We start from the raw sequence: 12,844 nt of genomic DNA, 5'->3' as shown, positions 1-12,844 counted from the left end.
CCTGTTAAGTCATCCAGCTGACCTGCAATAACCCGACCTCAATCACAGACTCACACAAATACCATGAGTCATTCATAATGATTTTACCTGCAATACACTACACTATTCTAGCAGCACACTAGAGGATGCGACACATGCAGAAACATTTTTTTAAAACTCAGACAGAAACATTAAATTTTTAACCTTTTGTGGATCAGGTAAGTGGTAGATAAGAACATTGGGATGACTGGGGCAGAAATTATATTACAAAAGGATTCTATTTATTATAAAAATAGAAATTCTGCCCAAAAAGGTGAACTTGAATTTAACGCTTAATTCACATCTGTGCGGGTGGTGCCGCTGTGGAACCCGTACAAATATCTGCATCCGCACCACCCACACAATGGAATGCGAGACTGGCAGGCGGGTGCCATTAATTCTAATGGTACGCTGCCTGCACTGGAAATCACAACCGTACTGGGAACCGAGGTTCCTGTGCGGACTGCGATTTCCCAAGTACTTCTTCCCTGTGTGTCCCGGGGCACAGAAGTCCATTCAAATAAATGGTTTCTTGTGCCCACGCAAATTGCTGCCCTCATGGCTGCATGTATGTTAACCAGGGGTAAAAAGGGATTTCCCTTACTTCAGATAGATTTCCTCTATCTGTAGTTTCTACAGGATAGGAAAGAAAAAGGAAATTCCTCCCATGGGGCACAAATGGCAAGAATAAAATCCCAACAGGAGTTTTAACTATTCCCTCCAATATCCAAAATAATACCAAATAATCAAAAACTTTTGGCATTAGCTATACTTTCAGCACTAAATTTGAAATGCTTTAGTTGAACGGTGCACTGTGCATTCATCATCTAAGTCACAGAATGACCCCAAGCTGTTGTTGAGGACATTGCTACAGCTGATTGCACTGACAATGCTTTTTACAATCAGTGGTATATCACCCATGGATTTATGCAGTCTTGCTAACAAGGACTTGCTGGTTAGCAAAACAATGATGCTGAAACCAATCACTCTTGTTCTCCCTACTAAAATTACCAAGGACACCACTGTGTTCGCTTTTCATGGCAGCAGAGCCACAAATCAGAACGCACAAATCAGAAAGAGACTCAGCAGCAAAACCTTTTTTTTTTTTTTTAAAGCTGGATGAATATTTCTACTAGTGGGTGTTCAATCAATCATGCAAGGCGAATGGAGGAACTCTCACAATAACCTGGACCTGTGAAGATGAACAGATGAGTAGTGGCCGAGAAAACAAATTGGGGGTTATTCACTAAAACTGGAGAGTGCAAAATCTGGTAGAGCTCTGTATAAGAACCAATCAGGCTCCAGGTTTCATTGCCAAAGCTTAATTTGCACAGCTGATGTTAGACGTTAATTGGCTACCATGCACAGCTGCATCAGATCCAGTATGCACCTGTTTTAGTAAATCTCCCCCATTGTCTTGTTATAATGATTGACTGTGAGATGAAGGTTAGTCACCTTTTTCATCTAAATATGCAAAGGAGACTTTTTATAGTGTCACTGAAACTGATTTTAAGCTAGGAGTAGCACTTGGTCACTAAACAGACGCAAGAAATGGCTTCCTATGGAGTAAGCTACACAGGTAGCATGCAGTAGCATCTTGTAACTATCAATCACATGTAGCAATAACCCCCTAAATAGCTGCTGGACTTTACAGGCCCTACTACTGGTGATTTGCCCTTTAGCTACACTCTGACACTCACGGACCCACCAGCAGTGATCAAATGACAAACTTCCACTCAGTTTTATTTTGTTATATACAGTATGTTTTGTTGTGCTGTTATATTGGCTCAGTTATCCAGAGGATAAAGGGATGGAGGCTCAGGATACCCAAAAACAGCAGCAAAAATTTCCTTTGTTTAGAAGTATCTTCTAGTACATTAGCCATTCAGTAGACCAGATAGGCATTCAAGTATCTTCAGCCCTTCCCAAAGGTTAGTTGTGAACCTTTAAAGTGCTTGTAAACCTCAGACATGAAGAAACCTCCTATGGACTCCATGTGAAATTTTATTCTATGCAGGTATGCTGGGGCAGCCACAAACCTGAAATTAGGGAGTAGGGAAAATAGGGAAAAGGATGCACTTTATGTTGAACTGCTACCAGCGAATGTCATTATGCTAAATTATTTAAGTAAAACTTTGAAACTTTGCCTTTGCCTGGTCTGAAGTTACTAAAGGGGTTTAATGCAAGTAACCTACAGCTTGGGTCACTAAACACATTGGGTATGAAGGTAACGGCACAAGAGGTAATACGGTGTGAAGAACAAGTAAGTGGTTAACAAGGGTAACAAAGGTTTCTCTAGGAGCCTGTTGCAAGCGTGCACGTGACAGGTGAGATAGACTCTTGCAACGAGAGAGATGCTGTCAGCACTTCTTTAGTAGCGATCTGTCTCCCATAGCAACAGGAGCAGATCTGCACCACGGGAGCCCTCCACCTGTACACAGGTACGGAAGAAAAGTCAAGTGAAGTGCATGCATGGAGTCAGCGCCAGGTGCATGACGGGGCTCCATACCATTACTGGGAGTGAGGTGGCGGCAATACGATGGACAGGTGCAGAGGGCAAGGGCTCTGCATGTCCTTCCTAAATGCACAAGTGACCGTGGTGATGCATGTAACATCGAGAGAGTTTATTAGAGTTCAGTCTGTGTTCAAGTAAAGGTACCCCGTGTGTAAGGCAGTGCCCCTGTACAAGGTGTCTAGCGTAGCCCAAAATAACCCACCCCGGGGCTGACCTCTCATGAGACCCTCGCTTGGTGCCCAACAAGGAGGGGAACATGAAGGCCACGGCGACCACCGCACAACCCCTAACCCTTCCTGCTACACACACTTTAAGACACTTCATGTTTTTTGGTGACAATGACCTGTACAGTGACTCCAAATTATTTTCCTGCAGGAGATCATTAGCACTGAGATGCAACAAAGTATTAAAAAAGGGTAAAAACAGCAACTTTCCAAAAAAAAAAAAAAGAAAAGCAAATGTTTTGTTTCTAAACCAAAAGCAAACAAAATGCCATTCTTTTTATATACTCAAAAACTTGTATAAATGAAAAAGAGTTGCTTTTTTTCAGAAATCAATGTATCACATGTCAAACATTCTGTATTACTGTCTAAACATATTCTTAGGATTACTGATACAGCAGTTTGAGTAACGTCTGTTCATAAATAGCATCATCAGATCCATGTCGCAATCCATTAAGCAGCTTTTTTCCCCAAAACTGCCCTTGGGCGCTCTACCAGTACCCTTCTAATGATGGACTTCACAACTACAAAGTGACACTTGTGTAATTAATTTCATGTTTGAAATATTCCTATTAGAGAATGAACACTCTCCAGAATTATAAGCCGGAGGCTACTACGTCTCCAGAATCTACATTAATGTATAAGTATAATTAAACTAGCCATGAAGAGGAGATTTTAAAAGCAAGGGATTAATCCAGACCAGATAGATACAAGCGCAAGAGATGTTTAAAAAAAGAAAAGAAAAAAAATCTCTCTTGGTCAGGGACATCAATCTTGCCTTTCAAACAAAAGAAACAGTGCTAGGAAATTTAATGGGACATTAATGTCATATTGTTCTGTTTTCTGCATGAATGTTCCCATTTTATTATAGGAAGTGAGCAATTTGCCAATGCATGTAATTATGCGATCAAGCTACAGTATAGTTACACATCTTTTTGAATAAAATGACAATCTGAGTATTTCTCATAAAACTTCAAATGAAACAGCTAAGTGGGGACATACTGAAACAGACATTGCAAATCTCTTCTTCCTAACTGCTGTAGAACCTTGAGACTCTATTCGCAGTGCAACTTTGGAGCACGACTTTGTTGCAAATTTGAGTGCAGACTTTGATGCCACTTTACACTCTCTTGATCAAACCACACCTCAAAGTAGTGCAGGCACCTTTGCAAAGTTGCTGTGACTTTAAGTCACACCGATTTGAATGGGTGCCATTGAAAATAATGGGCTGTGACTTGTCATGCGACTTTGGACATCAAAAGTTACACAAGAGTGAATGGAGCCTAGCTGCCATATTGATCCAGTAGCTTCAGTACTTTCGACCCAGATATGTTTTCATATTAGCAGTTCGAACTTCTCTCTTACTTTCTGATATGTACTGTATGCTCCATGGTTAATGCCTCTAGGTACTGAAGGCAGCAACAGCCAGGCAGCTTGCAATTGCTAATCTCCTTTTGAAAACACAAGTTAACTGGCTGTTATGGTAACCCACTTGCTTTAATATTATAAGTCACTGACCTAGAACGTATATGGGGAGCAGCAAACACAGAACATATTATGAGTCACTGACCTAGAATGTTTATGGGGAACAGCAAATGCAGAATACACTATATTGCCAAAAGTATTGGGACACTCCTCCAAATCATTGGATTCAGGTGTTCCAATATTGTCCATAGCCATCCATCCATCTAGGCATGCTGACTGTTTCTACAAACATTTGTGAAAGAATGGGTCGCTCAGTGAAATTTCCTGGCTACTAAATATTCCACGGTCAACTGTTACTGGTATTATAACAAAGTGGAAACAACTGGGAATAACAGCAACTAAGCCACCAAGTGGTAGGCCACGTGAAATGACAGAGTGGGGTCAGCGCATGCTGAAGCACACAGTGCGCAGAAGTCGCCAACTGTCTGCAGAGTCAATAGCTAAAGACCTCCAAACTTGTGGCCTTCAGATTAGCACAACAGTGCATAGAGAGCTTCATGGAATGGGTTTCTATGGCCAAGTAGTTGCATCCAAGGCTTACATCATCAAGTTCAATGCAAAGCGTCGGATGTAGTGGTGTAAAGCACGCCGCAACTGGACTCTATAGCAGTGGAGACGTGTTCTCTGGAGTGACGAATCACACTCCTCTGTCTGGCAATCTGATGAACGTGTCTGGGTTTGGCGGTTGCCAGAACGGTACTTGTCTGACTGCATTGTGCCAAGTGTAAAGTTTGGTGGAGGACGGTTATGGTGTGAGGTTGTTTTTCAGAGGTTGGGTTTGGCCCCTTAGTTCAAGTGAGGGGAACTCTTAAGGAGTCAGCAAGACATTTTGGACAGTTTCATGCTTCCAAATTTGTGGGAACAGTTTGGGAATTGCCCCTTCCTGTTCCAACATTACTGCGCACCAGTGCACAAAGCAAGGACTATAAAGACATTGATGAGCGAGTTTGGGGTGGAGGAACTTGACTGTCCTGTACAGAGTCCTGACCTCAACCCCAATGAACAGCTTTGGGATGAATTAGAGCGGAGACTGCAAGCCAGGCCTTCTTGTCCGACATCAGTGCCTGACCTCACAAATATGCTACTGGAAGAATGGTCAAACATTCTCATAGACGCCCTCCTAAACCTTGTGGACAGCCTTCCCAGAAGAGTTGAAGCTGTTATAGCTGCAAGAGGCGGGCCAACTCGCTACTGAACCCTACGGACTAAGACTGAGATGCCTTTAAAGTTCATGTGAGTGTAAAGGCAGGCCGACCAATAGTTTTGGCAATATAGTGTATATTATGAGCCACTGACCTAGAATGTACATGGGGAACAACAAAGACAGAATATATTATGAGTTGCTGGACAACTAAAATGTTAACCCCGTAAATGCAGCACCATGGCATGATTGCAGGGTTGCCCCTTTAGCTTGAATGAGACACCTTGGGCAGTGCTACCGATCATCAAACCTGAGAGGGCCAATTTCTGCAGTGGCTGCATAGCATCATGGCATGTAAATACCCCCAACTGCTGCGATTACAGTCTAAGGGGGATGCGGTTGGAGGAACAGTAAAAACGCAGCTCAACTGCTTTTTTATTGCCCCCAACTGCAAGTCTAAAAGTGTCCTAAGAGCCAGTTCACATATGTGCGGTGCATTTTACAGGCATTTTATCTGTGTTACCATTGAACTCTACGCAAGGTACTTTTTCATGACGCATCAAAGGTGCAGCAAGCAGGAATTCTTTTAAGGCTAAATTTCCACTGATGCACTTAAATGCAGGGGAAGTAAATGTACATTTCCATCCATTTTATGCACAATTATTTATTTTTTGATAAATTTTATGCTGAATTTTATTTTTATGCTCTTTGAATTGCGTTGACTTGTAAAATGCAGGTCAATGTATAGATACATAAAAACAATTGTTTTTCTATGTGTCCTGTTCACACTACAATGCTACGCTGACTTGCGTTGCAATGACCAACTATTTTTTGCGATACGGCGCTGCATTACTTTAACTGACTTTAACTGACAATTGCGCGGTCATGCAACACTGTACATAAACAAAATGTAGTTATTTTTTTCCCACAAATAGAGCTTTCTTTTGGTGGTATTTGATCACCTCTGCATTTTTTATTTTTTGCGCTATGAACAAAAAAAGACTGACAATTTTGAAAAAAAAAACCCCAATATTTTTTACTTCTAGCTATTAAACCTATACAATAAAATTTTTTAGAAAATTGAATCTCTTCAGAAATGTAGGCCAAAATGTATTCTGCTATATGTCTTTGCTAAAAAGAAATCCCAATACATGTAAAGTAATTGGTTATGTGAAAGCTATAGCGTCTACAAATGGCGGTATACAGGTGAAACTCGAAAAATTAGAATATCGTGCAAAAGTTCATTTATTTCAGTAATGCAACTTAAAAGGTGAAACTAATATATGAGATAGACTCATTACATGCAAAGCAAGATAGTTCAAGCCGTGATTTGTCATCATTGTGATGATTATGGCTTACAGCTCATGAAAACCCCAAATCCACAATCTCAGAAAATTAGAATATTACATGCAATCAATAAAACAAGGATTGTACATAGAACAATATCGCACCTCTGAAAAGTATAAGCATGCATATGTACTCAGTACTTGGTTTGGGCCCCTTTTGCAGCAATTACTGCCTCAATGCGGTGTGGCATGGAAGCTATCAGCCTTTGGCACTGCTGAGGTGTTATGGAAGACCAGGATGCTTCAATAGCGGCCTTCAGCTCTTCTTCATTGTTCGGTCTCATGTCTCTCATCTGTCTCTTGGCAATGCCCCAGAGATTCTCTATGGGGTTTAGGTCAGGCGAGTTCGCTGGCCAATCAAGCACAGTAATCCCACGGTCATTGAACCAGGTTTTGGTACTTTTGGCAGTGTGGGCAGGTGCCAAGTCCTGCTGGAAAATGAAGTCAGCTATAGGGCAGATGGCACGTGGTTAAGGGTAAATTCATACTGCTTATACAGTAAATCGCACAGCAGCCAGAGTGATTCAGCACTCCAGCCGCTCTGCGTTGCCAGTTAGCTAATGATCAGTGTGGTGCACTATCCAGTGCTCCCTTTTTCTTGTACCAGCTTTATTTGAAGTTTATTCACTGCAATGTAGAGCAGCGCACAGTGCTGCCTGACAGTGCAATGCGATTCAGGCCAGAGCACTGCATTGCAGTGCGAATGGGACACATAGGAAACAATTGTTTCCTGTGTGTCCCTGCGGTAACAGATGTTTTACCATGCAGTAAAACGTCAGTCACCGCATTTAGGGCCGGTTCACACCATAGAAATTCAGTCCAGATGCATTCCAGATGAGTTTCTGTATGCACGTTTTTTACGCGGTCCAGTGTATTTTTGATGCATTCAACTTAAATGATCACTTGTTTTTAATATATATGGTTTTGCCTGGTGATAAATGCTCTCTGAACTGTAAATTGTTTGCAGAAATGTGCAGTCCTACATTGTAAGCTCTAATGATCAGGGCCCTCTGTTTCCTCTTGTACCAAATTGTATTGTAACTGTAATGTCTACCTTCATTTTGTAAAGCGCTGCGCAAACTGTTGGCGATATATAAATCCTGTATAATAATATAATAATTTGTATGGATATGCAATTTTTTGGACCCTTGTTCATCATATGTATTATACTCTAGAGATGTTATATCCTTCAAACCCCTGAGGAAAGAGTGTTCTCTCACTGAAATGTGTCGGATGAATGGAGATACATCACAAGCTTGTTCCAACCATTGAGAGCTTTTCGTATTCTGTTTGTCACAAATTGTGGTGAAAGCAGGGGTGGACTGACAACTCATGGGGCCCCCAGGCAATAGGGGATCATGGGGCCCCTGTGTCCTTGCCCAAACTCAAAAAAGCCTATGAAAAAGGTACCAGGGGCATCTCATGGGGCCCCCTACTGACCCCGGGCCCTCGGGCAGTGCCTGAGTTTCCAAATGGTCAGTCCGCCCCTGGGTGAAAGCCATCCTTTATTTTATGAATCTTTTGTACAATAAAATATGCTAAACTTTTTTACCTAATACTTGGAGTGTAGTGCTATAGTGGAGATAATGATTTAGCAAATAAGGACATGTGCGTTCCGATGCATTTTTGATGCATTTAGTTTTTGTATAATAAAATCTTTTGAATCTTTTGTGTAACAAAATATGTTAATTTTTTTTAACCTAATACTTGGAGTGTACTGCCATATTGAGGATATTTGTAAATAAGGACATGTGCGTTCTGGTGCGTTTTTGGTGCTTTTAGTTGCATTTTGATGCATTTTTTTATGTGTTTTACTGCGTTCCAGTGCAGTTCAGTGCAGAAAAAATGCAGCATGTTCTATTTTTTTCTCGAAACTGGAACACACGGGAACTGACCGCAGCTGTGTGAACTATGCCATTGGAAACCATCTAACCTACTATCAATGTTTTTTGATGCAGAAAAAAAAATTCACTGGACTGCGTGTGAACTGGCCCCCTAGTGTGAACTGGCCCTAATGCAACTCAACACAAGGCAATGCAGCATTGTGGTGTGAACAGGACCCATAAACATTTTTTTAATGTTTCTATGTGTTGACCTGCATTTTACAAGTTCGCTAAATCGCAGATCAACGCAAATCTATGCGTGTTAAAACACACATACAATGGATGGGAATGTACATCCATTTTTCCTGCGTTTTACTGCAAGTCAGTGTGAATTCAGCCTAAAACCCTGCACCTAAAACGCACAGGGGTGAATGGGGCCCAAAATAATGAGGAACAAGACATTTTATGAAAAGTTCCTTAGATCTTGCAACCCAACTGTAACATTCTGCTGACCACATTTCCTTCTACAATATTTCCTCTAGATATAAGTAGCTACAATTTAGAAAAATCCAGTTTTTCCAGCAGAGCAGCTGCACTGTGTCCAGGCTTTGTGTCACCCAGCATGTCTCTGCACCTGAGAAGGAAGTTATTAAGGAAATACTTGCACTAGCTGTCAAATTCTGCTCCTCCCGTGAGGCATGCTGGGAAATGTAGTTCATCATTAGTCCACCTCCCCCCTATAAATCAGCACCCTCCACAAACTCTGCTCCATAATCAGAAAATTTGGATTGCAGTTGGTCAGTTAATTCATAAAATCAAACCTCCCTGACGTCGTCAGCAAGCATCAGCAGAAAAATATGAGGATCTGTAAACCAAAAGAACTACATTTCCCATGAAGCCTTGCGCTGGTTCCCAGGCTTGCTCTCTGCAGGTTTCCCATAGCAGGGAAAGCAGAAATACATAAGCAGCTGTATAGAAGAGGCAGATGGTCCCTGGGCTTCAGAAATAATGTGTACATCAGGACAGTGCTGAGATCATGGCTGTGGAAGGTGAGTGATGGCTGTGCACAGCCTGGAATCTTTATTATTATTAGCATTATGATTGCTGTGATGGTTTTTGCATTTTGGGATTGCAGTGTGATGTCATGGATCAGTGTGGAGGGGTGCAGTCTCTGGTCACCAGCCAATCATCAGGCTGCAGTATGACATCAGAGGGGCTGCAGAGGCTGCTGGCATGGTCAGAGGTTGTCCGAGAACTTTGGCATTGCCTAGGCAATGTCTTCTGGGTGCAGTTAGTATGAGCTGGCGTGTGAGCCAGCGCTGGCTAATTATTACTTTATTATAGGTAATCCGTGTAATCTGCATTTTTATTGCTTTGTTTCTTAACATCCATCTCCTGTCACCATGATACCTAACTGGTCCAACCTGAGCCAAAATCATGCCGCAGATTCTTTAGTGCAATGTGTGTCTGTCCTCTTTTGTAGATTGTAAGCTCTTTAGAGCAGGGGTCTCCAAATGTTTCAGTATGAGGGCCGCATTGTATATTTTACAAATATTCAGGGGTCAGAAAAAAAAATCAGGGTCCCCATCAGAGTTTGCCCATACATCAGGGTCTACATCAGAGTCCCCCTTTAAATCAGTACCCCCCCCCCCATGAGAGTCCCCCCTTTACATCAGTGTCCCCATGAGAGTCCCCCCTTTACATCAGTGTCCCCATGAGAGTCCCCCCTTTACATCAGTGTCCCCATGAGAGTCCCCCCTTTACATCAGTGTCCCCATGAGAGTCCCCCCTTTACATCAGTGTCCCCATGAGTCTCCCTTTTACGTAAAGTTCCTCATGAGGGTCCCCTCCTAAATCATGGTACTCATGACAGTCAACCTTTACATCAGGGTCCCCATGAGAGCCCGTCCTCCTTTAGTCTCTCAGTCAGAGCCCCCCCTCTACATCAGTGTCCCAATCAGAGTCCCTCCTCTGGATCAATGTCCCGATCATGGTCCACCTCTTACATCAGGGTGCCCATGAGAGTCCTCCCTCCACTTACACCAGGGCGCCCATGAGAGTTCCCCCCCCCCCCCTTTACGTCAGGGTCCCCATCAGAATACCCTCTTACATCAGGGCCCCCTCTACATCAGGGCTCCCATCATAGTCTGCCCTTACATCAGGGTCCTCATGAGAGCCCCCCCTTACATCACGGTCCCAATGAGAGTCCCCCCCCCCCTTTCCATCAGGGTCCCCATCCAAGTCCCCACCTTGCATCAGTTTCCCCATCAGAGTTCCCCCCCACTTACATCAGGGTCCCCTTGAGAGTCCCCCTGCTCCCTTGCATCAATGACCCGATCAGAGTCCCCCCTTACAGTCAGGGTCCCCGTGAGTGTCCCCCCTTACAGTCAGGGTCCCCGTGAGTGTCCCCCCTTACAGTCAGGGTCCCCGTGAGAGTCCCCCCTTACAGTCAGGGTCCCCATGAGAGTCCCTCCCTCTCCTTACATCAGGGTCCCCCCATTACATGGGGAAGGGGGGGGGGTAGGTAGCCTCTGACAAGCATAGTCCTCAATCTGCAAATTGAACATACACCACTCACCCTAGCTGTGGGGCTGGATAAAATCTTGTAGCAGGCCGGATGTGACTTAGAGGCCATGGATTTTGGAGACCCCTGCATTAGAGCAATTTCTGATTTTTCTGAAAGTTCTAGTCACAGCCTGCACAGGGCCTTCAAACAAAAAAGCGACTATTGAGAAAAGCAACCAATGATGCCTGACTAGAATATTCCCTTCCCAGGAGGTTGCTAGGATGTTGCTAAGTGAGGCCTAGTCATTACTGATCACCTCCACCGTTGCAGGAGTGAGCTCTTTCTCGGATTCAAACCCCCCTCACATGCTTTCTCTCTCTCCACTGATGTAGTAGCTCTGATCTCAGCATTTGAGAGCTCATTCCTGTGATGGTGGAGGTGAGCAGTAATGACCAGGCCTCACTTAACAACATCGTGGTAGTATTCAGGTCAGGCTTTATGAGGTATGTAAATCACCTATAGCAAAGGCATTACTTTAGTCAGAGCTGCACAGTTTTTTATTTCCAGACGCCCGTTATCTGCATAGGCAGTTTCTAGGTAAAGGTGAACTAACCCTTTAAGGCACAGGTGTCAAACTGGCGGCCCTCCAGCTGTTGCGAAACTACAAGTCCCATAAGGCATTGCAAGATTGACAGTTACAAGCATGACTCCCGAAGGTAGAGGCACGATGGGACTTGTAGTTTCACAACAGCTGAAGGGCCGCCAGTTTGACACCCTGCTTTAATGGAATATGCATAAAATGCAATACTATATTTAAACATTTTGGGTTTCATGACACTTCTACCTATAGGTAAGCTTGTAATAGGTCTTACCAGTAGGTACAATAAATATCTCCTAAACAAGCACTGTTTAGGAAATATTCACAGTTGCAGCAACCGTTGATGTCCCTGGCACAAGCGCTGTGCTGCGATCGTAACACCATTCAAATGGCTGGAAAGTGCGATCCTGGAAGGAAGACTGGGTGAAGATGGAAGCGTGGTGACAGCGCACCGCTGGAGACTCCATATAAAAGGTAAGTCTATCATAATGTATAATGCATACTAGCACATTATGGCATTAACCTGCAGGGGACTCATGATTTTTTTTTTTCCGTTTTAAGCGGGTTTTGCATTTCAATACAATTCTATGGAAATCAAAAAAACTGCTTGAAGCAGGGCAAATGGACTTGTCAATGGAATCTGAATGACCTGAGAAGCTAGGATGACCATAGATGTGTTCAGATCCTAGCCTGAACCCACCTGAGTGGTCCCATCAGGAAGCTGTCATGTGTCCTGGGCCAGTCATGAGCATGGTATGCTGCTTTCGGCATGTATACTCGCGGCTCTGCAGTCGGGTATGCTGCTTATGATTGGTCCACTACACGTGACATCTTCATGATGGGACCACTCAGGTGGGTTCAGGCTAGGGTTTGAACACTCCGGAACTCATCCCTCATACAACCTTAGATTGTACACCCCTTGAGGGTTAGGGACTGATGTGAAATATACAATATATATATGTAAAGCGCTGCATAAATTGACAGTGCTATATAACGACCTGAAATAAATAACTAAAATCCCTACTCAGAAGCTTCTCAAACCTAAAGTCCATCAGCCCTGAACGACCAAAACTATGCCCTAAGCAGCCCATTCAATCTGCATTTACTCAGTTAAGCCCTTGGTAGATCTAAAAGAGATTGCAGTTTAACGGAGGCCAGTTACATGCATGTCCATCTTTAAAGAAGAGATTA

General features: G+C 43.3%; 1 protein-coding gene across 5 annotated transcripts in view; it reads left to right on the top strand.

Moving 5' to 3' along the window:
- The first annotated feature begins 9,461 nt into the window (after positions 1-9,461).
- Positions 9,462-12,844, top strand: part of SAMD12 (sterile alpha motif domain containing 12) — a 730,431-nt gene continuing 727,048 nt past the window's right edge. For 4 of the 5 annotated variants that reach the window (XM_089659044.1, XM_089659047.1, XM_089659043.1 and 1 more), the window contains exon 1: positions 9,486-9,598. Coding sequence is in view for 1 of the 5 variants with exons in the window: in XM_089659045.1 (XP_089515171.1) it covers positions 9,586-9,598 (13 nt within the window). In the remaining 4 variants the exon portion in view is untranslated. Of the gene's footprint in view, positions 9,599-12,844 lie in introns of all 5 variants that reach the window. The other variant, XM_089659045.1, reaches the window with a different exon arrangement.

Source organism: Staurois parvus, unplaced genomic scaffold (assembly GCF_062004578.1).
Source record: "Staurois parvus isolate SC_StPar_1 unplaced genomic scaffold, SC_StPar_1.0 ptg000030l, whole genome shotgun sequence".
NCBI lineage: Eukaryota > Metazoa > Chordata > Amphibia > Anura > Ranidae > Staurois > Staurois parvus.
This window is presented reverse-complemented; position numbering and strand designations above follow the sequence as displayed.